We start from the raw sequence: 27,044 nt of genomic DNA, 5'->3' as shown, positions 1-27,044 counted from the left end.
TCCTCGGAAAGAAATATGCCACAAACAGAAGGCAGTAAATGGAGCAAAACACATGCGAATTGATTATTAATAACCAATTTAATTCGAAGGCTGCATCTCCTCTTTTCAACCAAGCAGTAGGCAGCTGACCCAATACCAGGTACCTGGCAAAGACACCAGTGGAGATACTCAGCCAAGGGTCCGGCCAGCCCGGCCGATGCAGTTCAGCTCTCAGCTGATACAGCAGTATACGTGAATGTAGCTAGGGCATTTTCATCTACAGCTGCTCTTCTTTCAAGGGCCACATCCCATTCTGTTTCATCCCATATACCCTACTCTGTGGGTGAGTGACCACAAGATAATAGAGCCTGGTCTGAGAAGTGAAACAGCGATGCACTGGCTTCACTCTTCTGCGGTGCCATCGATGATGTACTTGAAGGAGAACGGAGAAAATTTGTACCCAGCTCCCACGTAGAACTTGTTCTGGAACTCCACCCTGGGGAGGAGCAGAGGGGGGTGTCAGTGCTGCCCACAGGCAGGATCTATGGCCAGCTGAGAGGCTGAAACATGGCACCCATGGGAAAAGGGAAGCCATGAGAACTGATGGCCTCTGAGCTGAGAACGTAGGTTCCTCCTGGAGCCAGCAGTGAGACACAGGCAGCCCAGGGAGCGACCCGGCATGCATCAGCTTTGACTTTCCATCAGTCAGCCTAGAAACGCTCCTAGTGAGGCCGGTTGGCAGGACCTTGCCTGCCTGCTAAACTGCTTCTAGCAGCTCTGAGAGCTGGGGTAACTGCCTGCTGGTTGCACACTCTGGTGGGACACAGACATCTCCCCCTCTCTGCATAATGACAAGCAACTGCACCACAGTTTGCCTTGGCAGCAGTTGTGGTTTGTGGTGGGATGTTGGTGAAAAAGGCCACAGCTTGGGTGCTCAGGCAGGATGCCAAATTATGGTGGTGGCGAAGGGTGATTTGTTACCCTGGTCTTGCTTCACATACTAGCCCAATGGTGCATCCACACTGCTGTCCTTGCCTGGACTGATGTCTAGTTAAGGCAGACATGAGCTAACTTCAAACTGGTTTGCCACAAAGCCAAAAGAGCCTGGAGCTCAACTTGGGCTAATGGCACAAGTATTGACTCTGGTTTTCAGGAGGTTTTTCAGCCCCAGTTGAACTCTTCCCACGTAAGTAGTCCCCATCTGTATTGTTTGATGGTAACCCTGGGTGGGATACACAACCAGTGGTGCAGCTGTGGTGCCTTCAGGCCTTATCATGCAGGTCAAGGTGGCCTTGGTGGCCTTGCATGTTTGCCAGGGCAGAACTGCAGGTTGCCATTTGCACACATGCCCACAGCAACCACAGGCTCAGGAGGGCAGGCAGGATGCTCCAGGGAGCAGCTCAGAGATGGAGCAGGGATCTCTGAGCTCCTTTTGGAGGAGTCTTCCTTGCTTCATTTGCCAGAGGGAACTGATGTCCTAATGCATAGGTACTAGTGCAGCATGTCTAACTCCGACTGGTGTGGCCACCTGTTTCCACAGCCTGATCCCTCCCAAAGAGTGCTCCGGGAAAGCTCCAAAACACCACACCACCTACCAGTGCAGACGCAAGGCATGCAGAAAGGCTGACAGCCCCTCCATGACAAGCAGGATGGCTACTGTCAGCACTGCAAATGCCGCGAAGATGATGAAGATGATGATGAGGCCTGCCCAGCCGCTGTTGTTGAACCCGTTGTGCATCACCATGGTCCAAAGGACCTCTGACAGTTCTGCAAAAGGAAATAAGGGAAAACAGTGCTGAGCAACAGCTGTGGACAGACACAGCACACAGTCTGGCAGCTCAGTTAGATGAGTTGGCCTAGGTTAAAATGTAAATAACAGTAATCATGTATGTGACAGTAATCATGTATGGCCACCCTGCCTCTCCATGATGACTGGGGAAGGAAGGTAGATGGAGATTGTTTTTCATTGCTCCTCTCCACTGTGTTAGAAGCTGATGATGCTGTTTTGGCTTGGCTTTGCGTCACAAGTCCATGCAAGCACACTACCAAGACTGCTGTTACCCTGGCGTGATACAGTCATCAGTTTAGTTTGCACCTCCTTAACATGGCAGATAGGCAGTATGCAGAGCCTTCTAGGACTGCCTGCTGCTAAATCCCAGTGAACATGATCGATTGACATAGTCAATACATGTGTAGATTAGGTTACAAGCTGTACTGATTGATGCTAGCTAAGACCCACAGGAGACGCGTAATTCCCATTTGTTCTCCAAACCACTTCTCTTAGGGTGTCATGGAGAAACCGTGATTGGAAAGAAAAATAGAACTGGTTGGTTCCACCCAAGGCAGGCTGTATTAGTGTTTAGGTTGCTTGTTGCTTTTAAAGATTTTTTTTCCTGCACAGGTTTATATCAACATTCACAGCCCTGGTATATATCTGATGTGTTCTGTCAGCTCCATAACATTCCTAACTTAACTACCCCAGTCACAGGATAGCTTCAGGACGGAGCAATTTTCCTCTTGTAATACAGGCGAAGCAAAGACTTAGCCCAGCTCTTTGCCATCCAGATGCTCCAGCATTGGTCCCTGAGCCACGTTCAGATTCTATGACCTGTTACTTTAGGTGACAACTGATGCAAGGGATCCCTCGCAACTGCTGCCCTCGGGAAAAATACTCCTGTCAACACCAGTTTGTAAAGCTGCAAAGGAATGTTGTGGGTTTCCAGGCAGAATTCTGACATAATACAGAGGGCTGCCCTTAGCTAAGCTTTTCAGTTGGTTTATTTTATTTTATTTAGATACCTGTCCTCCACGTAAAGCTAATATCTATTAGCATCCACTTGATTCCTACTAAGGTCATTTCTGTGCCAAGAAGTACAGCTCACCTCTGTCAATGCATGGCATGCCCCCCCTTTTGTTTTCCTTTTTTGTGTGCCCAATTCTTTCGGGCAGGTGCAACTCCTAGCCAGAGGCCGTACAGCAATATTAATAAAAAACATTTCAGAAAAATTAGAGTAGTTGAAAATCTAACGTTCCAGCCTGAGGCAATTTCTAGTATTTGAGCATTTGTTTTTATCTTAAATCAAGACTAAAGACATTGAAATGCTGTATATTTCTCACGGAATGTGAGGTTCCACTAAATGTTGCTGGGAAATATACCAGTGAAAATGACAAATTACAGGAGTTCTTGAACCAAAACTTTTCTTTTTAGTTTGCTGAACCAAATCAAAATAACTGTTTCAAGTCATTTTGACATTCATCTGCATACCCTAAGGCTATGGGAAGTGCCTCTTGGGAGATGAAGCTATAGTTCCCATACTGCCTTTACCTGTACGGACTGGACTACCCATTTGGACAGCACCTCCCACTACGCCATTCTGAGACACAAAGTTCCACAAGGAGAACTTTGATTTCATGGAGAAATTTGCAGCAGTAATCAAACACCAGAAGCAGCAGTGATCAGCATGGAGTTGCTGGTGAGGTAACTAACAGGTAGTCAATCACTCACGTGCATGGGCTAAGCTCAGCGCCCAGAGCCGCAAGTAGGACGCTGTGTTGGAGATGCAGCCAAGGCAGTATTCAATGGTATGGATAGCTTGGTGGACAAATGTGTCTCCAAAATTGAACTGAAACAACATAAAGCCAGATGCATTTTATTAGTTCTTAGTTCAGGGCTTCCTGGTTAACAGAGCAACACTCCACCAAAGCTCTTCCTACTCCTCCCTTTTCCTTGCTATGTCCCGAGAAACACAAAGATATTTCCCCGACAAAGAGACTGCTCTGAAAAGTGTCAATTCTGTATGATCTTCCCATACAGTCTCCCTGGAGGAAATCGAGTGAAAAGCAAATGTTCAGGAACCAGCTTATATTCCAGTCTTACAATTTCAAATCTTTATATGTCAATCCAATTGCTTCCAATCTTTGTGATTTCTTACAAAGACAGCAATTCTTATGTAAAATAGGGTTTTTCAGACTATCTGCCTATTGGCATACACGTTTTGGGAGATATCACTCAATAAGCATATCTTCTAAGACTGTGAAGATTCCCTGTGACTGGGAACAGCCAGCCATATCCACACTCAATACTGTTGGTACTCTCAACTGCTACAAACACTTTTGTCACTTTTTTAACTGTGTTGCTGCATAGTGCAGAAACCCTTGACAATATCTGCCAAAGGAAGCCTTTTCTCCCTAGCCAACACTGCAAGCTGCCAACTTTTAATTGCTCCTTTGCAATTTAAAGGAAGGAAACCTCACTGGCTCTTGGGGAAGGCTTGACCTTCTCTGGGTGCAATGTGGAAGTGAAAAAACTGCCCTTGGGGAAACAAAAGCTTGAGGTTTGTAAGAATGCCTGCCCTCATCAGGAAGCTTGAGGCTTGTAAGAATGCCTGCCCTCACCAGGCAAAACTAAAAGAAAAATTTAGAGGAATTCATTCTATGAAAATTCAAAGTTTACTCTGTTTGGAAACACAAACTGTTGCAACAGTGTGTCTTGGTATCTTGCTAAAAAGAAAGACTGGCAAATCTGCAAAAGCCTTCTGCTTGACTTTGTGTTTTTTACTATTGTGTCTGTCTGGATAATTTTCTGCCCACATTGTCTTACCTCTTCATCATTATCCTCATGTCCTCCATGGCCACCACTGTGGTCTCCCTGGGAAGCTTTCTTGGAGTGACTGGTCTCTGGGAAATCTACCTCATTTTCAGCTTGAGGGTTTCCTGAGATGGCTTGAGATTGAATCTTTCAGAAATAAAATGTAATATGTCTTTTGTGTCATGCTACAGGTTGATACCAAAATGAAGCAGACCTTAGCACAGAACTCCATCAACAACCTCATGATGGGTAACATATGAAGGACTGTATCATGAACATGAGGACAATTTCAACAATACTTAGTCATCATGGACCACAGAAACTGAGTACTCCTGCCAAATGGCTAATAATACTTAAATATTTTCCATCCTAGAGCATTTTCCAGTGATTCCAACTGATTTGGAGCTGGTTTCTAGTCTCACAATGCACCCTTTATACCCACAATGAGAAGATCCATCACTTTTGGCAAATGAGAAAACTGAGGCACATTAAAGCTGATGATCTCAATTAGATGGGTGCAAATCAAAGGAATTAGCATCAAGTGAAAGGGAAATGGAGCCTGAAAGGATCAGGTGACTTGATGAAGGTCACACAGTTCCTGGGATACAGATAGAAATACAATTCAGATCTCTTGATTCATTTTAAATTGACAAAAACCTCATGACAACCCATCTTCTCTCCGTAATTATTCTTTACAGAGCTTTTCTAGAGGCCTGAACAACCTGATTTGAGCCTCACTCCAGAAATGACAGCACAGCATAAGAATAGCTCTACATTATATGACGGTAAGAGTCCTATTATACAGCATGGCCAAATACAGACCTCACGGCTTCTGTCAGGTTCTGCCCTGTCACTCTTTATAGCTTCCAGCAGGTTTCATGGGCAAGGTCTTATGATAACATATTGTTTCCTATCGCAGCAGTAATCATTGTCACACCTGCTTTATCTTTGCTTTACCTGAATGTCAGCATAGAGAACAGACTTTGTTGCAAACATATAAATCTGGATAAATATAAGATGTGATCAGACAGCTAACATATGAAAATTAGGAACAGAAATACAGGGGCATAATAGGAGGTGGGGAAAAGCCGTCAGATGTTGCTAGCATAAAAGCAGGAGATGGAGTCAGCCATGTCAAGCTTTCATCCAAATCCCCGAAGAATGACAAAATAAGAAATTACAGCACAGAGGCAGGGCTGCAAAGGTCTCCCAGGGACCTGGCTTTCAGTTATAGGTCAGAAGTGACTGGGTTGGAAAAGGTCACACAGCACAACCAGCATCTCTTTCTTCAAATGGAAACATCTGTGCCCTATAAAAGGTACTCCAGGCACTAACTCTGGCTATAAAGAGAAGTAAATTCTGACAGACAAGAAAAGTCCTGTTAGCGTAATAAAGGAGAGAATTAATGAACAACTGGGAAACTGCAGCTGCTGCAGTTATGTGCTGAAGAGCTGGGCAAACCACAGAGCCCATGGGAAGGAGGGCTCCGTTAACGTGAAGGCAATCACTTAGGGAAGAAAGCACCGCTAGAAAGCAGGCAACAGCTTTTAAATCAAGCCGCTCCTCCAAGCAGTGTTGATCTCTCCAAGGCCAGGAGTATCACAGATGCCCCGTTCTACAGAGCAGCCAACCAGTGGTTAGTGGTGGTTGTGGACTGATCTGAGGTCTTTGCCCTGTCTTGGCTTTACCAGCACCTCAGTCTTTCTACACCTTCTCTGGTTTTGAATACGGCAGTTGAAAGAGCTTGGTGTCAGCTTAACTCCTCTCCCAACAAACAGGGTATGGCCTTGTGAGCAAAGCTCCTGCTTCCCATTTAGATGGCTCAGCCAAATGTCCATACACATGCTCTTGGCGCATGTGCCATAAAGCACAGATGAAATCACTGGAGAAACTCTGAGATCAGAGAAAAGCAGAATTAGATCACTGCAAACAGTTTTTGGGGTCTGTCTCCTCAGCTTTGCCTTTCCTGTACTGAATCCCTCTGGCCTGATCCACGTCCCTTACCATGCGCTGCGCTTTCTGGTGGTTGGCTCGGAGGATGAAAGGTTTAATTAGAAGCATCCAGGGAACAGCAATCAGAGCAAATATGACCAAGAAACTCTGCACTTCTTTCTAAAAGACAAAATAACAAGAAGAGCAAAAAGTTACTTTATTTCCTTTAGCCTTTATGGTTAGAAACCTGATTCTATAAAGCGGTTTGTTTTGGTTTTTTTTAGAGAGCAGATATACTCCCTGTGTCAGTTGGGTCTCCTCTGTTTGTAAGGACATGAAAATAAATGTATACTACTTAAGGCTCCCGGAAGCACTGCCAGCTAGAGATGGTTGGAGACTTGGAGATGAAAAGCTTTCATGTTGGAAAGGGTTAATTTGCCAAAACGCAACGTTACTGACTTGAACCTGTCTCTCCAGTGTCCCAAGTGAATGTCCTAACCACTGGGTGAGCCAGTCAGCCTGCCTTACATTGATCAATGTAGAAAAGCTGCAGTAATAGCCAAGTCATTCAAGTCTTCCCCTGGAAAGCAGGGAATCCAGGATTTGTTCTACATTTGCTGTTCCAGGAGGGAATTGAATCCCCATAGCTTAGGTTTGATAACACTTTTTCCCCACAATATAAGGTGTTCCTGTTGCAGTATGCCACCCCTATTGCTGTCCTAATATAACTGTTTGTACCTTAAGAAAAACAAAACCAAACCAAAACAAAGAAAACACCAAACTACACTTTTGCATTTTTTTAAAGCTGGCTCAGATCTCTGGTCCCCTTATGGTTGGTCTCATACAGTCTTTGCATTCAGACTACCCAGATGGATGGCACAGACAGTTACTGGTGGGGTAGAGAGATGGGAATGTGGGAAAAAATTGGAAAGACTTTGGGTTGTTACAAAGCAAAACATTACCAAATAACTATTTGAAGGCTGGGAAACCTGTGTTTTCCCAAACTCCCCTGCAGCCTTAACACAATTATTTGGAACTGACCGGGACTCTCTACCAGCTCTGGCTCACCAGCAGCGCTAAAACTGAGCTTACATTAAAGTGTGCAACTGTATAGATGTAGATGCATACATGTGGCTGGAGGCAGCATTTGCTTGCAGATTCTTCATTGATGCTGCTGATGTAAAATCAAGCAAGAAAACAAATAATCCATGTTCTGAGCAAATAAATAGAGAATACTTTAAAAGAAGTTTTATCTTATGGGAGATATTTTTGCTTTTGTTTTTTTGTTTTGGTTTGGTTTTAAGTGAAATCCCCAAAGGAGATATTTCTGACAAAAAGCTGCCAGAAAATGCTCTAGCTAATTCTATTTTTTAGCTGAAAATATAAAGTTTTCAAGTTTTACAAAGAAGAAATAAGAATTTATCAAGGAAAGGAGAGGTTTGCTTTGTCTTTAGCCCAGACTTCAGGACAGCACATCTGCAATACCCACCTTTGCATCTCTAATCGCCCTTCTTTCCCTTTCCCCCAAAAGTATCTTAAATTGCATCATCATTCTTCTAAGGATGACACTACGAATGAGGTTTCCTTTGCATCATTGATTGATAGCTTCTCTGTCCTACCTGTCGACAAGGCCAACACAAATACCAGAACAACAAACTTCTCTTATGTGACTGGCACTTGTGATTGAGCTTCTGAGCCTGTTCCCCATCTTTATGGTCACTCTCCACAACCCCACTGTGAATCCAAAACCAGCTACAGTGGGCTGGAGCTGCTTGATCCATACCTGATGCAGATATAATGGAGCATTTGAAGAGTCACTGTAATTGAACAGAAACATATTGATGAAGTGGATGAGGATGCTCGGTGCACTCTGGGATGAGTGGACGTCAAAATGACACCATTTGAAAATAATCATGAAGACCAGGTAGCCAAAAAGAGAGATAATAAAAATCATCTCTGGAATGAACTGAAGGATAATGTTTATGTATTTCTTGAAGTAGCTGGAAAGAATCAGGAAAGACAGCTACAATTAATACACGATTGCACCCAAGTATGGCAGTGCTGTACACTACTTAGTCTTTGGAAAATAACGTAAGAAACATACAACTATCACTAGCCAAGAAAAAAGTCCGCAATTGCAGTGTTCACCAATGAAAGACATTATTTAAATAGAAAAGCTTTGTCATACTTATTCTCTCCAGGTTTTAGTACTTGACTCACCAGTATCTCAGCACCCCTAAAGATTACTACATTGAAATAAAAGCCGATTTTCAAAAAATGGCTAATTTACAAAGTTAAGCATTATACCCCAAGGAAAGTCAGAACCAAATGTAGAATCAATTCCATAGGGGCAGTCCTCCTCTCTGTCATCTGCAAACACTTTCTGTCCTTGAAGGTCACCACATACCTTCCAGCTTTGGAGAGTCTCTCAAGATAGTAGTGTCAGCCCCTCCACTTCATCACTATTTCTTATTTTGTGTTGCAAAATATGGCAGCAGAGATATAGACACGCACACATACAGATCCTGACCAAAGGCTCACTAAGTCAGGTGAAACTCAAGCACACACACTGTGCAAGATTTCAGTGTGCTTTGGATTAGGCCAAAAGAGTTTGTCTTTCCAGACAAAAATTATCAATATGGCAGGTGCTATATATTTTTAATTTAGTGTACTTCAGTATTTCAGCAGAATCAAGCATCTAAGAGAGAAAGCGAAAAAGAGAGCTTATCCAAGAGAATATCTGCAATGTGATAGTTGTCTTTCCAGCCTTTGGACTCAGCACTTTGTACTAACAGTGGTGTGAGTTAATGAGTGTATGCAACATTTCTGCCCACACTAGGGAAGGGGCAAAATTCAAGTCATCAATCCAAGATATGAGGCTTTCTCTAAATGAAGGATAGTCTAGTGATAAGGACTTCTGTGCTGCACCAACAGGCTTGGTGAAACAAACTTACATGTGGTTGAAGAGACTGAGTACCACCCCAAAAATCATGTGTACAATCCCTATGACAACCGACATCTTCATTTTGTAGGAGTTCAGGAAAGTCAGCTTGTTCGATGCAACATTCCAGATCTTTGGGGAAAGGAGCAGAGAGAAAAAAGAACAAGATTTTCAGGTGTTTGATCAATACGAGATTTGTGGAAGTTGTTGCTTTGACACCACCAATTTAGTCCTACGAGTTCTAGTAAGAAAATAACAAGTGACAGAAATCTAGATGTTCCTTAAAATACTTTTCACTCTGCCAAGCTTCTCATCTGAAAGGTATAGAGTATTATCCTTGTTTAACAGAGGAAATAACAGGGATTTAAAATGACATAGTGACTTTGCTTCAGTCCTCCAGAAACCATTGCAAAGTCAGTGTCATTCCTTGCCCTTAGGCTGAGTCATCTTCTTTAGCAGAGGTGGAAAGGCATGAGGAAAACCCTCCTGCTGCTATGGAAATTTGATCCACCTTCACCAGAGAAGTACTGAGGGCAGAGCATGTTCAAACTTTTTCTTTGAACAAAAAAAACCTCATTCCAACTCTTTGGCCATGGAGATCAGACAATCGTCCATGTCTCTGCAGTAACTTTTCAGTTGTGCTGGGACAGTAGCCATATGACTCTTCTCAGTCCTGCCTTTTTTATACTACAGAGCTTTGGGGTTGCTTCTCCTTCTAAAACTTCCTAGACCCCAAAGTCTTCTGACTTCAGAGATGGTAAGTAGATACCTCTTTTCAGACACTTAGTACCTGAACAGAAAGGAGGAAGACAGGATTATTTGGAAGGCAAAAATATCTGCCTTTGTCCAACATGCTTTGCCTCTTCTATGGCTACAGAAGAGATACACCTCAGCCATCCTGCCAGAACTTGCAAAATGCAAAGAGCCATCCATACCTCTGGGCAGATGACATGGATAATTTCTACAGAGAGGGCCATGCGGGGGCTGGTGCTTTCCAGTCCACCCCTTCCCTGCTAACACTTGTTCAGCTGTTTCTCCTTCCCAGCCAGGGGTCCCAGCCTCTCGAGCAGGCAGCAGCCAGGGTGGAAGAGGGACTAGCTTAGGTTGATCTAAAATATGGATGTGTCAGGGCAATATACAGAAAATTCAGCTTCCTCTGTTGAGACTCCTTGAACTGGACTGCCTACATCCTGGGCAGAGCTTTAGAGCTGGGTTTGTGAAAAACTTACTACAAGGTCAATGTCTCTGCAAACCAGGGGAAGCCAGTGTTTCTTTGTGTGACCAACTGAAATGAGAGCAGATCTAGCAGAACAGAGGTTAACTGCCTAATATGAAGATTGAAACAGGAAACTTTGACGTTAACAACTACATTTCAATATGTGATAAAGAGAGAATGGCAAGAAAAGGGAAATAGGACACAGAGAAGAAAACGTGGATAAGTTAACTAATATTGGCATGTTTTTCACACTTCTTATGATAAATAGACTGCATGGAAATCAGGACTTTGCCTTCAAACTTGTGAGGCAGCTCTGGAGTGTGTTAAGTACTCAACTAAGGAAACTGAGTCCAGCAGACTGGTGACAGAGCAGACACTGCGGCACAAGACCACTCTCTGGCAAAATCGAAGGTCCTTCCTGCTCACCATTTTGCTGCTGCCTGTGCAAAACTGTCAGCAATATATATCCTTGATTGCTAAAGAAAAGCATCACGACTATGTAAAGCACAGGAAAAGAGGAAGAAGTGAAGAGCACAGCTTCAAGAGAGAGAGCAGAGAGCTACTGATGTACCTGATATGTAGAAACAGGATTGAAATACAAATTATTAGATCAATTTAATTACCGGATCTATTCCAAATGGATATGGATTTCCAGAGTAGACTCCCGGGACTGCTGGATCCAACTGCAGAACCGTATTGTCCAGAAGCACATCCTTACTACAAGAGAAAAGGCAAATGACCTTTGCAGCTTAATCTCACTGTATAAGCCTACGGTATATTTATGTGAGATGTGCTGAGGACTATCACATGATATCTGTCACCAACCCCAGCCTTTCTGTGAACTGTTATCCTGGGCTTGTGTGTGTGTGTGTGTGTGTGTGTGTGTGTAAATGGGTCCTATACAAGGCAGTCTCCACCACAGTGATAATTCTCTATGTGTTGGTCCCGGACACCTGCAGATTTTTATGCATGTCAGTGCCTGAACAAACAGGCGTGTTCCCAAGGAATCTACATTTCCATTTCAATAGTGAGTTCATCTGTGTGTGTCAGACAAAACCTCTGATTCATTCATGACTGCATCCACAGCAGGGAGTTCTTCCCTTCCCAACACAGGCAGTGACTGTGTCTTTCTTTCAAAGCCTACGTGCTCCATTTGGTGTGTTTTCACTTACTTCCAAGTGCTATTTTTAAACATAGGGATGACATGCCAGGAAGAGCCAAAGATGTTGAATGATTTGGAGAAGCAGTCATTGTAGATGAAGCCAGTGTACATGGAGAATATGCCCATGAGCAGGATCAGGTAGCGCCCGCTGAAAAAGGTGTTCCAGATCTGCAGGGGGAGAAGGCAGTACCAGTCACCAAAGTACCTGCAATCCCATCAAACGGTGGGCCTCAGTGAACAGGAGACATGATTGTACTAATCTATGTATATACAATTATTCATAGGAAACTTCAGGTCCCTTGGGCCCATCCAGGTCTCTGTGTAGAAGTAGGCAGAATTACTTGCCAAATCTCTGCCTCACAAGCATATTCGAAGGATGTCCACTCAGTCTTTGGTAGGCTGGATGCCCCCTTCATCAAATGGGGATGACGAGCCTTTTCCTATGCACCCTGGAACTCACCTCATTAGTGCTTTTCTGGGCAAGAAGACTCTTCTCATTAATGACCATCCAGAGTGCAAAGCCCAGCATGACAGCGCCATGGCCACAATCTCCAAACATCACCGCAAACAAGAAGGGGAAGGTAATGATAGTGTATGGAGCTGCAGGAAGGAAAGAACAAGAAACTCAGATCCTCCTAAACAAAAAGACCTCAGCAGAGAAGCAGACCACCCCACCAGACCATTCCTCACAGGTGCTACCCTTAAAGGCCTCCATGATCCTTCCCCTATTCACCAGGTAATCAGATCTAGTGCAGAACTAGCTTTACCACCAGAAAGACTCTAGGTTTCTGTTCATTCTCAGTGCTCTCCTTGAGATGAGTGTTTCACATTTTTCTCAGGTCCTTTTTTTTTTTTTTTTTGCCTCAGCACTATAAGCTCACCTTATATTTGCCTTGTGAGCTTAGGTCTTTTCCTCAGTGCTGCTACCTCACCATTTGTTCCCCATCCTGTATTTGTGAAGTTCATTATTCCTGCCACAATCAATCACTGAAGACCAACAGCCAAATTCTTTGCCTGAGAAAATCCATGCCTATGCACCAAACAGTACCAATTTTTACCAGCAGAAAATACGGTTAACATTTCTCAGTCAGCAATGAGTACATGTTTTAGGATGATGGAGCTCAAAGGCTTCACTTTGGCTCTAGCAAGCCACGTACAGGCAGCTGAGTGTTTCTCACCTGGGTTCATCTCCCTGTAGTTGCCCACACCATATGCATCCACAATGTTCTGAAATCCAGCTGTAAACTTGTTGGTCCTGTTGAAGGTGGGTGGTGCCATCCTGGTGTGTATGGCAGTCAGGATAGGGGCAATAGTAGAGCCACTGCGCTCCTGCAAACCAGGTGACAAGGACAGACACAGACAAGGTGGCTAGCAGAAAGGAATCAGTCTCACAACACTGAGGTCTGTGTCCAAACATGCACAGGCAGCAACGTGAAAGCTGAGCTCAAGAGTGCTATATCTCAACTGTTTTCCTAATATCCAGATTTTTCCATTTTCTGTGCTATTGATTTGTTCAGGGAAAGCTGCCAGAACTGCTGATTTTTATGGGTCAATCACAAACCTGCTAAGATTTAATGCTGACCTTAAACTCCCTGAGGCCAAGTGAACATGCGACAACCTCAACTTTAATTAAAACAGAAAAAGGAGCCCAGCATTATGGTAACAGACAGAAGTTTAAACATATGCTCAACATATACACAATGCAGTTTGGGTGAGAGCTTCAGGGACACAAAATGTTGGTCTCTTACCATTCCCTGATGGAGAGCTCTCTTTATCCGGCCAGCATCAGCCAATGGGAACCAGATCTCTGCAATGACGCACTGCTGGGTGACGTCGATGTTACAGCAATTCAGGATGTGGTAGATGGCCTTGATTTTCTTCACCTTGATCCCCCAGGACCACAGATTGGCTGCTGCTTCATGCAGCAATCGCTGGCGGTGGGACTCGGTTTGTGTTATCACCTGTAAGCACAGCACAGGCAGCACTTGAGACAGGAAGGCACAGGTGGCATGATCTACTCAGCAGTTATTTGGGGAAGGCAGGTGGAAGAGGGTTGTGGAGAGGGAGTGACTTGTATGAATGTGTGGGGTATTGTGGAGGGCAGTGTGTGCAGGTCTGGACACAGGAGCACTTGACACCAGGTGCACAATGCTGTTTGCTAAGGACTCTCCCTGCATGGCCCTGAGCTTCCGTAAGCACAGAGGAGACCATTGGGAGTTACTGAGATGGGGGATTGTCTCCTTACCCAGTTGCTTACAGACTGGTCACATCTCACCATGTGCTCCCACCCTGCCATCTCCTGTAGGCAGCTCTGTGCCACAAACTTGGGGCACATCACATCCATGAGCGTGCCTGCCCTGCTAGAGCTACAGCTCACGGCCATGGCATGACCTTCATGCATCATATGGCCACCACAGTGCTGCTGCATAAATGAGCAATGGAGATAACGTGTTAGGAAGATAACCTGTGTGGTCTACAAGCGCTGAAGAAGCCTAACTGCCCACGATGCTCAGGAATGAAAGTCAGTTTGGAAGCAGACTCATGTGCACACTTGGCATTCACAGGCATCCACAGAGGGGGTGCCAGCAGGATGTCACCTGCCAGATGGGCCACATCAGGCAGTGTCCATTCCCTCCTGCCTCGGGACCCACTGTCACGTGTGACAATATAAAGGTCTACTTGTAATTCTAGAACAGCAGTCTCAGCTTTCCATTGCTTCTGTGACAAGTGCCCCAAGATCAATTTCCTCAGTAAAGAAAACCTAATTCAAATATATAAAAAAAAAATATCTTTGGAGTCCTCTCTGAGCCTAGTATAGTTGTACTACATTGTGAGTGAACAACTTCATGAGCTGCTGAGGGAAACCATGCTGTAAGAGCTAGATGAAACTATTTTTTGACAGCTTGCATAATAAGCAATTTGGTTATGATACCTGCAGCCTGCTGATGACCTTAGGTCTCACCTCACAGCCCCGTATTATACAGTCTAAACCTCCGACCTCTGCACAGACAACAGCAGCAAGTAGTCTTTGAGCCCCTCACATGGGAGGCTGTCCCCCAGCAGCCCCCAGAGGGTGTAAATGGGCAGAGCAGAGCACAGCCACTGGCCTCTGCAACAGGTGAGGGTTTGCTCCTGGGCTGGTGGCTTCATCCCCAGCCCACAGCCAGCTCTGCACAGCCAGCTCCCAAAACAAGCCTGGGATCTGGCCACGGCCACAGGGTTTCAGAAAGGACAAATGTCTGGGCAGGTCCCACTTGCAGGGTTCAGAGCCTAGTAAAGCTGCTGCCACTTACTGTGTTTAAATCCTCAATCCTTGTGTTGACTCCATCAAGCATTTCTCGGCGCTCGGTGGCAGATTCTGGACAGGGATAGACTGTGGCACGAAATCTAGCCTCAGTAAGAGAGAAGTGAGAAACACCATTTATTTGACTGACTTTTTCTTCCTCTGGACTCTTCTCAGCTCAAAAGTGGGAAAACCGTACTTTATTCCTCACCCGGTAGTATACTCTTCTTACATACTACAAAGTTGTGCCTGGTCCCCCAGAAAGATACAAAAAGGTACATTTATCTCTTCATGAGAAAAAGGATCCTTTCATCTGTTCTAGCTGAAAAAACCCACGCTGTGTCTCAGGTCCTACAAGGTATTATACCTTGTATAACATTATATAGCGGTCAGCACTAATACACAAGCACCTCTCTAAGGACGCTCTGCTAACGCCTGGGGAAGCTGCTTGAACTGCAAAAAAGCCACAAAAAACCCACCCTGGCAGAGGCAGCCCTTGTAACACGGTAGCCAACAGATGTCCCTCTTGCACTGAGGCTGGAAAAAACCCCCGTCCCTGTCTCTGCACTACCCTCTGGCAGTCACTGGGGGAAGGCATTAGCTGAGCTACTGCTGCACAGCAGGCAAACACCTTTCCTGTGTGCAGGCTGTTAAAAAAAAAAAAAAAATCAAACCAAAAAACAACAACAAACCACTGTATTTCCAGGATAAAACAAAAGGAGAATGACCATACAGCCGGCTCATGGCTTCTGGTCCATCTGGTTGGCTAGACAGCTTGGGAGCAAGGGAAGGATGGGTGAAGTTTTTTAAACACCCGAGAGTGGTATCTGTTATGTCAGCTTACATATGGCCAGGCCAGTATAAATGCTTTTATAAGCGTACCCCCAATGCTGTATTTGGAGACTCAGCTGGTTTGTTTAATGTAGTATAATAAGGACTAACGTGGGCTTCTAACGTGTGAGTGAAGGTCTTATCTCCATGCAAGCGTTGTATACTGCTTCATCTATAGTATTCAACATGACCCGCTCCACTGCAGTGTTGTAAAGCCACTATATGAACCCAACGCAGCCAATTAGAAAGAAATAAGTTGCATGTCTCTCTGAAAAGTGTACAGCTACCTGTCCTGCCTGCAAAACAAGTCCCAGAGTGCCTGTACTTCATGCACAAAGAGCAGGCACAAGGAGTTCCCACTGGGACCTCGCAGATCACAAGGTGCGCTGCTGCAAGGCTCTGCGCCAACAAGCTTTAACTGAGCTGAGGTGCTGCAGTAATTAAAATAGCAGAGATCCCTCCATTCTTTCAGTTTTTTTCAGTGATATTCAGTGCTTGTGTCAGCCCTGCCACTTCAAGGGCATTATAAATGTCATTCTTCAATATTGCCCCAACAGGTCTGCAGGAAGAGATCACTCCTCTTTACAGAGTGGAGGTCTTCTGCCCACCTAAGGCAACACACTTCCACCATGTTGCAGTGGAGTTATGCTGAGTTAAGGTTGCTGAAAGGCTGGCTTTCTGCACGTGAGATGAATTAAAAGATGTAACAGGGTCATAGGGGTCTATCCCTGTTTAAGAGAGAAAAACATGCGTGCTCCGTGTACAGACAAGCATCATGTTCTGGCTTTGTCCGAGCACAGAACATATCACCACCTGCTCTCCAAAATCAGTTCCAGCACACACACAAGTGAGGACAGTTGCAAATTGAACAAAACATGGAGCAGTTTCCTAGAGATCAGCCGAGAGCTGTGTGTAATGACAGCACATGCTCTTCAGCTAAACTTCCCTTTCCAGAATTCAATCTCTCCTCACTCAACACCTGGTATTCGTTTCCAAAGGTTATTCACCCTACCTAATTATTTCCATCTTCTTATTCTTCACAGCTCTTAGTTCATCTTTAATAAGGATTTTTAATCAAACTTGAAAGCTTATTCCTCCACGCTGTACAGTTCCCCAGTTTCCAATAACGTTATTGCAGCAGTGTTGCTTTGATCTTTTAACAGCCATTTTGCATACTGAGTATCAGCTTTGCCCTAATGGCACAGACATCTCTGAAAGCTCCAGGAGAATTCAGCAGGGAATCCTTACATTGATAAACCCAGTTTAGTATTCACATTAGCACTGAGACAGCCGCAAGAAAAGGAGGAAAAGAAAAATTCTTACATTTTCCTCCTCCCTGCTCCCTCTACACCTTTCACTAATAAATCTGTGCATGGACTTAATGCTCATGAAATTGGCAGACTAATGTTACCAATTAGAGTCAAGCAGGGACTACAAGCGTAACCAGAGGCACACTGCTCTGCAAACAAATCTTAGCCTTCCTTGCAGGAGACTGGCTCACACCAGTCCCATGACTTTTGCAGGATATTTACTTGTCATGAATGATGACTTAGTGCTAAGCAGAAATGTTCTGCTGGGGCTGGAATGACACTGCCATCTGCTTTAGGTATAGTTAACCCTGCCTTAAAGATGGACCAGCCCAAAATGTCTTGACCTGTGTACCAGGGACAGCTGATAGCCCACAGAGCACAAAAGGAGGGTTTAATGGGATTTAATGGGATTAATACATTGAAAAATCTGCCACTCAGCAAAACCGTATAGACGTGCATATTAGCAAGCAAAAAATTTGAAAGGGAGGAAGAAAAGACATAAAGGACAATTTCAGGTATAGCCTGATTAGCTGGCAATAAACAAAAACCAGTGCGCTAGTACTGCAAAGGACATCCTGTGAATTTGTCTTAGGTAGGTATGTTTCCTTCAGTTACAAGAGGCTGAGAGAAACCAGTCTAAATTCCTTTCTATAAACCTACCACCACATACGTGCCACTGGCTCATAACAACTTTGCACATCATGGCCCACCCTGCAGGGATCTGCTCACACTTCCAGTGCTACCTGGCCCCACGCTCCTGGCTGCACCCTGCTGCACAAGGCCATGCCTCTGGTTTGGAAGATTCTGGGTTCAATCAATTACAAAAATGCTGACAGGGATCTCGTTGCCTCTTCTTTTACTCACACCCCGGAAAAAAAGTATTGGACTTTTGATTGCAGGGAATTTAAAATGCTGAAGGGGAAAAAAAAATTCCTCCAAAATGCAGCACCTGCAGCACTCAGTGGACAGCCCCAGCCAACTCTAAATGTATGGCCTGGCAACATGCAAGGCCATCGGCACAGGGCAAAGGCAATGGGAAGCATGCACCACCGGCAACTGCCCATGAGTGCAGAAGGGGAGAGGGGTACTGAACAGCATCTAAAAAGCAGACAAAAAAATGGGACATAAGCAGGTAATTGTAATTGAGAAAGAGAATGAGACTTGCTGAAAGCTCAAAGACCACCGGCAGAAGCAGACCAATCCTGCACAGTGGTGATGGCAAAACTTCATCTCTGAGGTTCAGGATCAGAAATCAGTGACTGATACCTAGGGGTCTTCCCCCACCTGTCCATGCTCCCATGGCTGCTTTATAGAGGGAGATGCCCACCTCAGGATGACTGAATTGCCCTCAGGATGAGTATTGCCCTCCACTGCTTATGGAAGGCATCTTGGAGGACCCCGTTTCTAATGCAGGAATTGCTAATAGTCCCCAAGGGTCGGTCACTTCATGGGATAGAAGTCAGTTCTCCCAGCTGGATGAACTGACCTTCCTGCTTTTATTCTGATTAAAGGCAAGATGTAAGGAAAGACCTGCCCTGAGTGCACATGTCGGCTAAGAGCAATTGCTCACCCCTTCCCTGCGACCTTCTGCAGCCTGCAGGCACTTGGCCGGCCCCGCTTGGCCGAGGGGTTATACCTGAAATGGATTCGGTGACAGCAGACAGATCCCCTCGTCAAATCTGATTTACACTGCAACAAAGCCCATCGGTCATCAGCGTTATGAGAGAGTAACAAAATATTCAACCTGAATTATCTTTTCAAGATGCTTAACAGGGTGGAAACAAGTCAGGCTGTATGAAGCTTTCATTTCTCTTCTGGGCTCTGTCTCTGATTACACAGATACTGCCCAAAGGCCTTGGGAACGGGTTGAATAAACTACAGCATCATCTTTTTATGCTGAAATGCAGGAAGGCTTGAGAGCAGGTCAGGCATTACCATGTTCCCAGTGCCTAAGTTGTAATACCTGTTAGTGGCCCTGATTTTCAGGGGAAGGATGCCGCATATTTCTTAAAAAACAGTCCCTTTTAAGATGTACCAAGTTAAAAACCCAGCAACGGAAGCTCCCAAGATCTTTAAGTCACTTTGGAAAATTTAGGACCTCAATTTCCAAGTGCCAAGGTGACAGATATCTTTCATGATTAGGAGCAGCAGAGCTAAGGAGCAGAAGGGAGCTCAGTGGCAGAGCTGACAGCTGGGGCGTGGAGATCTAATCTCCGGCTCCAAATTCAGCCAGCCCAAGATGACAGGTGAACACCTCTGTGGGAGTCACCGTGGCTTGCCCACAGGCCTGCCTTACCCATCACAAATCTTCTTGATTTTTTGTTTAAGCTGCTCTCCTTGATAGAAGATAATGAACACGTTCTTCTTCACCTCTTCTCTCTGTAATGCAATTCAAGCAGAATTTAAAGCACCCAGAGCAAAGAGTCCAGTGCAGAAAAAGTGGTGGCGTTTTTTTTGGCAGCCTCTTCACTGGGTTGTTCTTTCCCCTCAGTCCCAGTTTTCCAGCAGCGATGTTTTCCCTAGATGCTGCTTCAGGGACCAGGCACAGGCAGCAGCTCTGGATTGTGGGGGAAGGAGCAGTGTGGAGCAGAGAGGTAGGGGACAGGAGGTCAGCTGGGGCACAGGGCTCACCCCAGAGACACCAAGGGGAATCAACCCTTTGTGGTAAGCCCCAGCTGAGGACAGCCACAGCCCACCTCCCTGGTGGTCCCCGTAACACAGCCTGCTAGGGCTCACATGCGCCTCAACCAGGCAGGACAAAGAAGCCATCTGGATAATGGCAAAAGGGGAAAGTAATGTCAAAAAAATCTTCTCCCATCCTCAAACTTTCCCACCTTTCTTCTACAGGCTACCTTCAGACACACAGCTCTGGTGAGGCAGCCAGTGCTGCAGCATGGCCAGGGCACCGGTTTGGTTTCCACAGTCGGAGGCATGCACGAGGAGCAGCGTGAAGCAAAAACAGGTTGGCACCTACCGTCACAGGGTCCTCCAGGGGGGTGTCCATTTCGGTGTACCTCAGGTAGATGTTCCCCCTGCAGGCTCGCCACAGTAAACGCTCAAAGGGTATCATCCTTTCCCTCTTTATTACCCCTGCTGTGAATCTGAGCAGAGTTAAAAGATAAATAAATTACAAGCCCATTCTCAGTCTTTTGGGACTTCTTAGAAGTTTACAGTCTCTTGTGACACACAAGTATACAATCTCTTGTTTTCCAGTCCATGATTGCCAGGGCTCTGCTGCTGTTGTAGCTTCTAGGAAAGACCTTGCTCAAGCCTGGCTCTTATCTCAATCTACTGACTTTATCCTGTTGTTTTTTCTTCAAAACATTGTAGGTCCTCCCCAGAACAACAGTAAAAAGAAGAGACAATTCTGGTTTGAAATGGAGGAACAGATTGATGCTTAAAGTCACACAAAGAGAGAGTGCCTGAATGACAGAGGTAACAGGTAGCAGTTCTGAAATGGTGGTTTATCTTTACTCCCTCTTGTTTTCCCTTTCCCAGAAAGCACCAGACTGCACCTTTAAAGTGCATCATGACATGTTGGTATACACCCACCAAGGCAAGCCCTCTGCAGGCATATGCTTTGCTCATACAAGGGTTGAACAGGACTTCAGAAATATCAGCACAAGCAGCTAAAACCACCAGTCTGGGAGAACACCATCAGCGAGTTTAACCACACCTAACTGATGTAAATACAAGGGAAAGCTGTTTGACTCTACGCTGGCTGCTGAATTACCAGTGGTATTATGCTCAGTGGTGTTTCTGCTTCATTAACTCTCAACTTCAGTGCCACTTTCTGTTGCAGACAAAGCCCAGTGCAAGCAATCCCATGGTTTTTGCTGTGGTTAGATATCCATCACTGAGGACCAAGCTAGTAGCCAGCTGCCTGAGTCCAGAAGCCACAGGTAAGATGTTGTAAGATAACAATTTTCAGCTAATACCTACTAAAGGCTCACTGGAATTGGTGGACTGGAAGTAAAAGTCCATTTGTCCCACTGATCCATAACCTGACCACAGTTTTGATGAGGACAGTCACTCTTTCACCTTCATTAAACAGCTATGCTGAATAGGCTGGCAAGCAACCTCTGCTAAGAAGGAAGTGTACTAGTGTCACTGTCACAGCAATGCAGTGCAGGTGGGAAGCTGAGGGCATCACCAATACACACCCCAGCTTGGCAGCTGCAGCGGCAGGAGTGCTTCTCAGCTCCAGCAGTCCAGATGTGTCTTCACTGAAGAAATCATCTGGCAGATTGGTTTCTGCCTGGAAAACATTAGTTTTAAAAACTATTCAGCATTGCCAGTTTGAAAACTGTTTTCACATTTTTGTCCTGACGTTTTTTCCCCCAAAGGTAGTTTTCCACAGAGATTTAGACCAAAGGGGGGAAAAAAGAGGTAGATTATATCTTAGCAAATGAAAAGTATAAATACCATTTTCAAAGAGATCTGGGAACCAAGTTCTTGAGCCCCACTGACTCACAGAGCGATGCAGGCTCCAAAGTCACTGAGATGCCTTTGCAAACTTATCTTACTGGCTTGTGGTAAAGACTGCTGGGGTTTGATTAAAAATAAATAACAGCAACACACAGCAAATGAAAATGTATTTTTTGGAATCTTCCACATCTCTGTTGAAAGAGACCTCTTACCTCAAAGAAGTCCTGGGTTTTCTTCAGCAGATGTTTGAGCTCCATCAGCTCAAGGAAGTTCTGCTTCAGTGTTTGCTGGTTCTGATTGGCTTCCAGTAGCTCAGCTTCAAGTTTCTCCAGCACCGTCTGTTCAGGGTCCAAGCACATCCAGAAAAATTCTGAAGTGGACCAATGGCCCCTTTATCAAGCTGATACCAAATCTCAAACAATAGATGGTTGGGTTTTTTTCAAGGGAGAATACAGAAATATTCAATGAATGTGTCAATTAACACTGAGTTTGTAGGAAGATATTCATCAATGCTGACGCCTCATTTTCCTAGTGCCACATTCCCTGCTGGGTGCTTTGCTCTCTTCTGGCATTAGAAACAGAATTCACCTGACTGAAGCACAGGCAGGTAAGTGGGTGCCTGGTGTAGGTGTCTTAGCTGTGTTGGCACCTCTGTGGTTCCCCACAGGACATCTCAGGCCCCAGGTGAACTGGCTGTCAGTCTACTAGATACAAAAAGAGCCTACAACAAGGCCATCAGCTTAGGTTCATTAGTCACAGGCCAAAAATTAGGTGAGGATGTGGGCCCAGCAACACACCAGGGAACCATCTTGCTCGTGAAGCTGAAGGCCTTGGGAAACACAATTTTCCTTCCTAGTCACCTATATGTGCAGCATTTAAAAATGATCCAGTCTGTAAACTTAACTTCCAGCTGGGCTAGAATAAAGCAACTCCTGCACATCCAAAAGCAAGGCACAACTACTTGTGTCAGGCCACAGCATTACTATATCACAACCATACTCGCACCAGGACAGACAGCCCTGGGGGTTTTATGCAGTGAAGCCAGTTCTAACATCAGCTCTCCTGGTTAATCACCAAAAACCTTCTTATTCTCACCTATAGGATGACAAGGAGGGAGTTCTGTGGGAGTGATATGTTGGATCAGAGCTTTCACAGGGGATGATAAAAGGACTGGGCTCCTTTAGGAACATGCAACAAGACCAGCATTAACCTAACTGCTGAGACAGCAACTTGGGGACAGCAGGGAGAGCTGTGCCAGCTCCAGTTATTGGGTCCTTCTTTGCAGGGGAGGGCTGTATCGAGCACATTACCCAGACACCCCAATGTATGTCCCCTTCCCTCTCTCCTTGGTCCGCTCTGAATTCTGTACCTCCATATCAATCATTTCCCGAGGCAGGGGGGTCTCTGGGTACTTATCTAGTTTAACTATCTCAACATTGTCCTCCATCTCATTTTCCAGAAAACCTGCAAGGAAAGGACACAGACATTGTGATACAGGGTCATCCTGCTGCATCATCCTGCTGCTAAAACCCCTGTGAGGATGTCTGACACCAAGGTGTGGCAAGGGGCAGTTACATACAAAAGCCATCAACCCAGTGCATATACACAACCGTCAAGAACTGAACACCGAGGAGCCTCCTTTCTCAGCGAGGATGCTCCCTTCTCCTGAAGTCATGGTGGCTGCTCCCACCCCTGTGTCCTGGACAGCCTTCAGCCCTTGCACAAAGAGCTGGCATGGCGCCTCCTTGCTTGGGGCAGCGAACAAGGCATGCAGCAAGCTCAGGCTTCACTCCTCCACTCTAGCAAGTGCTGTCATAGTGGCTATGGTGGGCACTGGTGTCGTGGGGAAGGGCGCGGAGTGCAGAGCTCACAGGACACACATCCATGGGACGCCAGGCACCACGAGCTCTGTTGCTCAGGTTTTAAGGATTTGTCCCCAGGCTGAAGCCCTTGGCCGCAGGAAGCGAATGGCAATACCTGGCGTGTGGGGGGAAGAGTCAGGTTATCTGGATTACCCTCCTGCCCAGCCCCAGATTTATCTTGTGATTTTATATAAGCTAACTAACCTCCTTTCGGTTCAGTTAACCATTTGCAAAACAGCAGCAACAATTTATTGCCCATATGGGGCAAAGCAGTAATTAGCTGACGCACGCAAAACATTTCCAGGGGCTCAGATGAAAACATCACCATTTTGTCACTAATTCTGCTCCACAGCGTGAGAACACTTAACAAAGAAATAAAACCCACACCACCAGTTGGCGGGAAGCCGATTGCATTTGACAAGCGCTTACTTACGCAGGATCCTCTCCAATGATTCGCACCTTCTCACTTCATTCACAAACTTTCTCTGGAAGCTGTTCACATTCACATTCAGCTAAAACAGGAGTGAAAACAAGCCTGGTGCTGGAGGCTGCATGCTGCTGCACTCATTTTTAACATCAGCAGAGAATGAACGCCTTCGGTGCAGACGGCCAACACCGCTGCATCTTACAGACTCCTGGAGGCAGGGCAATACCATGGGTTTCCTTAGGACCAAGGACATTGTGGCCTTACGAGGCTCATTTCCACCCAGCCTTGCTGTGACAGCAGGAGTCATAGATGGACTCTCATGGAGAGACACACCCACCCACCCCCATTTTCTGGTAGTGGAGGGAATCATCCTAAGGTTGTGCAGAGGGTGTGCAGAGCACTGGATGGGGACTCAGGGACGGGTTGGGGCTCGACATGGTGATTGGCGTTCATATCAGCTGTGGGGAAGTCCCACTCTCGCCATAGGCTTTTTGACCACCCTGCAGGTGTACCTTCCCCAAGTGCTTTGAGGGAAGGACAAGCAGACCCCAGGGCACATCTCCTGCAGCTCAGCATGCCAGCTGGGCACTACTCACATCTCTGAACTGGACCAGACCCAGCTCCCCGAGCTCGGCCACGCAGCAGTAGGCAGCTTCCACCTGCAAGAAGAGCTGCATCAGACTCATTTCCTCGCTCCGGAAGACTGAGGCCATTTCGCCTGCCCTCCTCTGACTTGGGTGTCCGTGGGGGCCTTGGTAGCAGCTGCACAGTCTTCCTCGCCCAGGGAGGTGCCAGAAGGTGCCAAGCACTGCAGGAACATTAGAATCACTGAGTCAACATGCTGGAAGCTAACCCAATGCTGCCCATCGGGTCCTTCAAAAGGGTTTCTTCACCTCCTAAAAGCCTCCTTGAACCCACACTAGCTTCATCCCACCAGAGTGGTGATAGATACTAAGGTATGTGTGTGACACAGGGAAAGAAGGGAGCCTGTGGTCCCCTAGGACAGATGATGAGCAAGTACCCTGCCCTGTCCACTGCTGGACCAAAGACACTTCAGACCACTGCACTCAGGCCCTTTATTTGGGTTCTGGATGCTGAGCTTGTGAAGGACCCGATTTCTCTTTGTCTTCCACAACACAGAGAAGAAAAATCATTAATTTCACCTTGCAATTAGATGGGTGAAAGAGGCCTGACTGTTTTTTGTCACTTTCATTGGTAGTGTGAACACAACACTGCAGACACATCTGGAGCATGTTATATGGGGATGCGGAGAAGAAGCGACTATTTTATTTAAATTAAAACAAACTTTAAGATTTAAAAAGCATTTTCTCCCCATAAAGGACTGTTTTTAAGATGAGATACATGAAATATCATGCTTTTCACAAAAGTTCCTTTTGTCTACATGCTGCTTATTATTTACTTTGAGTAACAAATTGCCTTCAGTTGTTCTTGAACAAAATTAACTGATTGGCATGCATAAACACAGTAATTATTCTTTCCCAGAGAAAAACATGCAAGTAGATACACTGCTTGCATGCGTTTAATTTTGTAGCAAACCTACATTTCATAAATAGCAAACCACAATCCCTTTATAACCTTACTTCTACTTGTTAACAGGGATGGGAAGTCAATCATCCTTAAGCCTCTCTCTCTCTCTCTCTCCACGATCCTTGTCTTGCAACACTTTTTTAAATATGATATTAAAGATATTAAAGGCTTGTTTAACAGGAGCACCGTAGTCACGTGTCTGTATTTGCTCAATTGCCCTGTGAGTTTTCCTTGTCTTACTCTCTGTACCCATTCACTAAATGATTTAAGATGTTGAAAATAAAACATATGATAACTAGTAGCTTGTTAAAAGAAAACATATCATGTGCCAGCTCCAGTGTGATATGATCTTTAAAGCTGGTTGGACATTTTTAAGCAAACTGTATTTTTCACAGGAAAAAGACACAAGCTGCAAGAGACCCCCACTACTCATGCAAGAAAGTAAAAAATTCCCTAGCTCTGCTTTTCAAAAAGTTTAAAAGATCATAAAAATCTTAACTTATTTAGACTGAAAAGAGAGTGTAATTTAAAGTAGTTTGTATTTCTAAACCTGCAGTTAACTTCCACAAAAAATCTTAAAACCTTAGAATTAAAAGAACAAAACTCAAAGGAAATATTTGAAAATATCTTAGTTAAACTGCTTCAAACCACCCAAACCCAGGGTTCTACTTTTTCTCGGTAATCAGTCAGTGAGAAACCCCAGAGGCTCCTTTCATCTTGATTTGGAATGAGAGAAAAATGAAAAATAAAAAGAGAAACCTCTTTCTGGCCAGGAAACCCTTCTCAGCCCTGCTCCGAGGAAGGCAGAGCGTTCTCCCTTCACCCATTCCTGCAGATACAAGAGGCTTGCCCAAAGGCACTTGCTGCCAGCCGTGCCTCTATCAACACCCTACACACACAGACACACACACTAATTTTTTTGCTTTGGCAAAAGAACAGTTAATTGAGAAATCACTCACACTTTCCCTGGTCACTATTTTCCAGCAGTATTGCACTGCATTAAAATGCATTAAAACGCACTGAGTTTCGGGCAGGGTAAATCCCGGTGCTGTAAGTTGCTTTGGAGAAGGTGTTACTCGGGTTTACCTCTCAGCCACCGCGTTCCTTTCCAGCAGGCCCTCTCCCCAGGGAAGGGGTGAGCTCTCCCCTCGGCTGGCCAGGCGTCCCGTCAGGCGATGACAGCAGGGTTGTGCTTTGGCATGGCTGCAGGCACCGTGCCGGGCGAGGAGGGCGGCGAGCGAAACGCCCTGGCCAACTATCCTGTCTCGCACAGGGTACAGCAAACCTTTTCTTTTAAGGTCAGAACTGGTTTGGACCAGAGGAGGGAAACCCTTTCTGTCCCGAAACAACCCCTGGGTGGTCTGGACCCAGCGTTTTCTGGCTCGGTCACAACCCCTGTATCAGGTTTGCGACAAGCGTGAGCTGTGCTGCAGCAGTACACGGCTTGTTGAGACTAATAACAGATGAGGCATGCCGGCTCACACCGCCCCGGCCACCCGAAAACGAGCGAGCGCCTTTGAAACCTGCTGTACGCAGA

At 45.5% G+C, this 27,044-nt stretch overlaps 1 protein-coding gene across 3 annotated transcripts; it reads right to left on the bottom strand.

Moving 5' to 3' along the window:
• Positions 1 to 59: 59 nt before the first annotated feature.
• Positions 60 to 27,044, bottom strand: ATP6V0A4 (ATPase H+ transporting V0 subunit a4). Of its 3 annotated transcripts, none has more exons than XM_054806931.1 (21): positions 26,594 to 27,044; positions 24,556 to 24,767; positions 23,966 to 24,044; positions 23,040 to 23,134; positions 21,883 to 22,008; positions 21,406 to 21,500; positions 20,217 to 20,343; positions 19,539 to 19,621; positions 15,112 to 15,205; positions 13,567 to 13,779; positions 12,997 to 13,147; positions 12,279 to 12,418; positions 11,829 to 11,986; positions 11,280 to 11,373; positions 9,454 to 9,572; positions 8,283 to 8,499; positions 6,572 to 6,679; positions 4,580 to 4,714; positions 3,485 to 3,602; positions 1,575 to 1,746; positions 60 to 475 (listed from the first exon to the last, which is right to left on the bottom strand). In XM_054806931.1, the coding sequence occupies exons 2-21, from the start codon at positions 24,670 to 24,672 to the stop codon at positions 382 to 384; spliced, it is 2,535 nt and encodes an 844-aa protein (XP_054662906.1). In that variant the 5' UTR covers positions 24,673 to 24,767; positions 26,594 to 27,044; the 3' UTR covers positions 60 to 381. The 3 variants fall into 3 exon arrangements, with proteins under 3 accessions (XP_054662906.1, XP_054662925.1, XP_054662915.1); XM_054806950.1 differs by having other exon boundaries at positions 24,556 to 24,618; positions 26,594 to 27,043; XM_054806940.1 differs by lacking the exon at positions 26,594 to 27,044 and adding an exon at positions 26,267 to 26,352.

This window comes from Grus americana, chromosome 1, assembly GCF_028858705.1.
Source record: "Grus americana isolate bGruAme1 chromosome 1, bGruAme1.mat, whole genome shotgun sequence".
In the NCBI taxonomy this organism is placed as follows: domain Eukaryota; kingdom Metazoa; phylum Chordata; class Aves; order Gruiformes; family Gruidae; genus Grus; species Grus americana.
This window is presented reverse-complemented; position numbering and strand designations above follow the sequence as displayed.

Excerpts from the sequence above, each read along its gene's own strand:
- ATP6V0A4 (XM_054806931.1), bottom strand. The coding sequence starts at position 24,672 with ATGGCCTCAGTCTTCCGGAGCGAGGAAATGAGTCTGATGCAGCTCTTC. Across the intron at positions 12,419-12,996 it reads CTACAGGGAGATGAACCCAG|CTCCATACACTATCATTACC; the intron begins GTGAGAAACACT and ends TCCTTCCTGCAG. Across the intron at positions 11,987-12,278 it reads CCCAGAAAAGCACTAATGAG|ATCTGGAACACCTTTTTCAG; the intron begins GTGAGTTCCAGG and ends CTCCCCCTGCAG.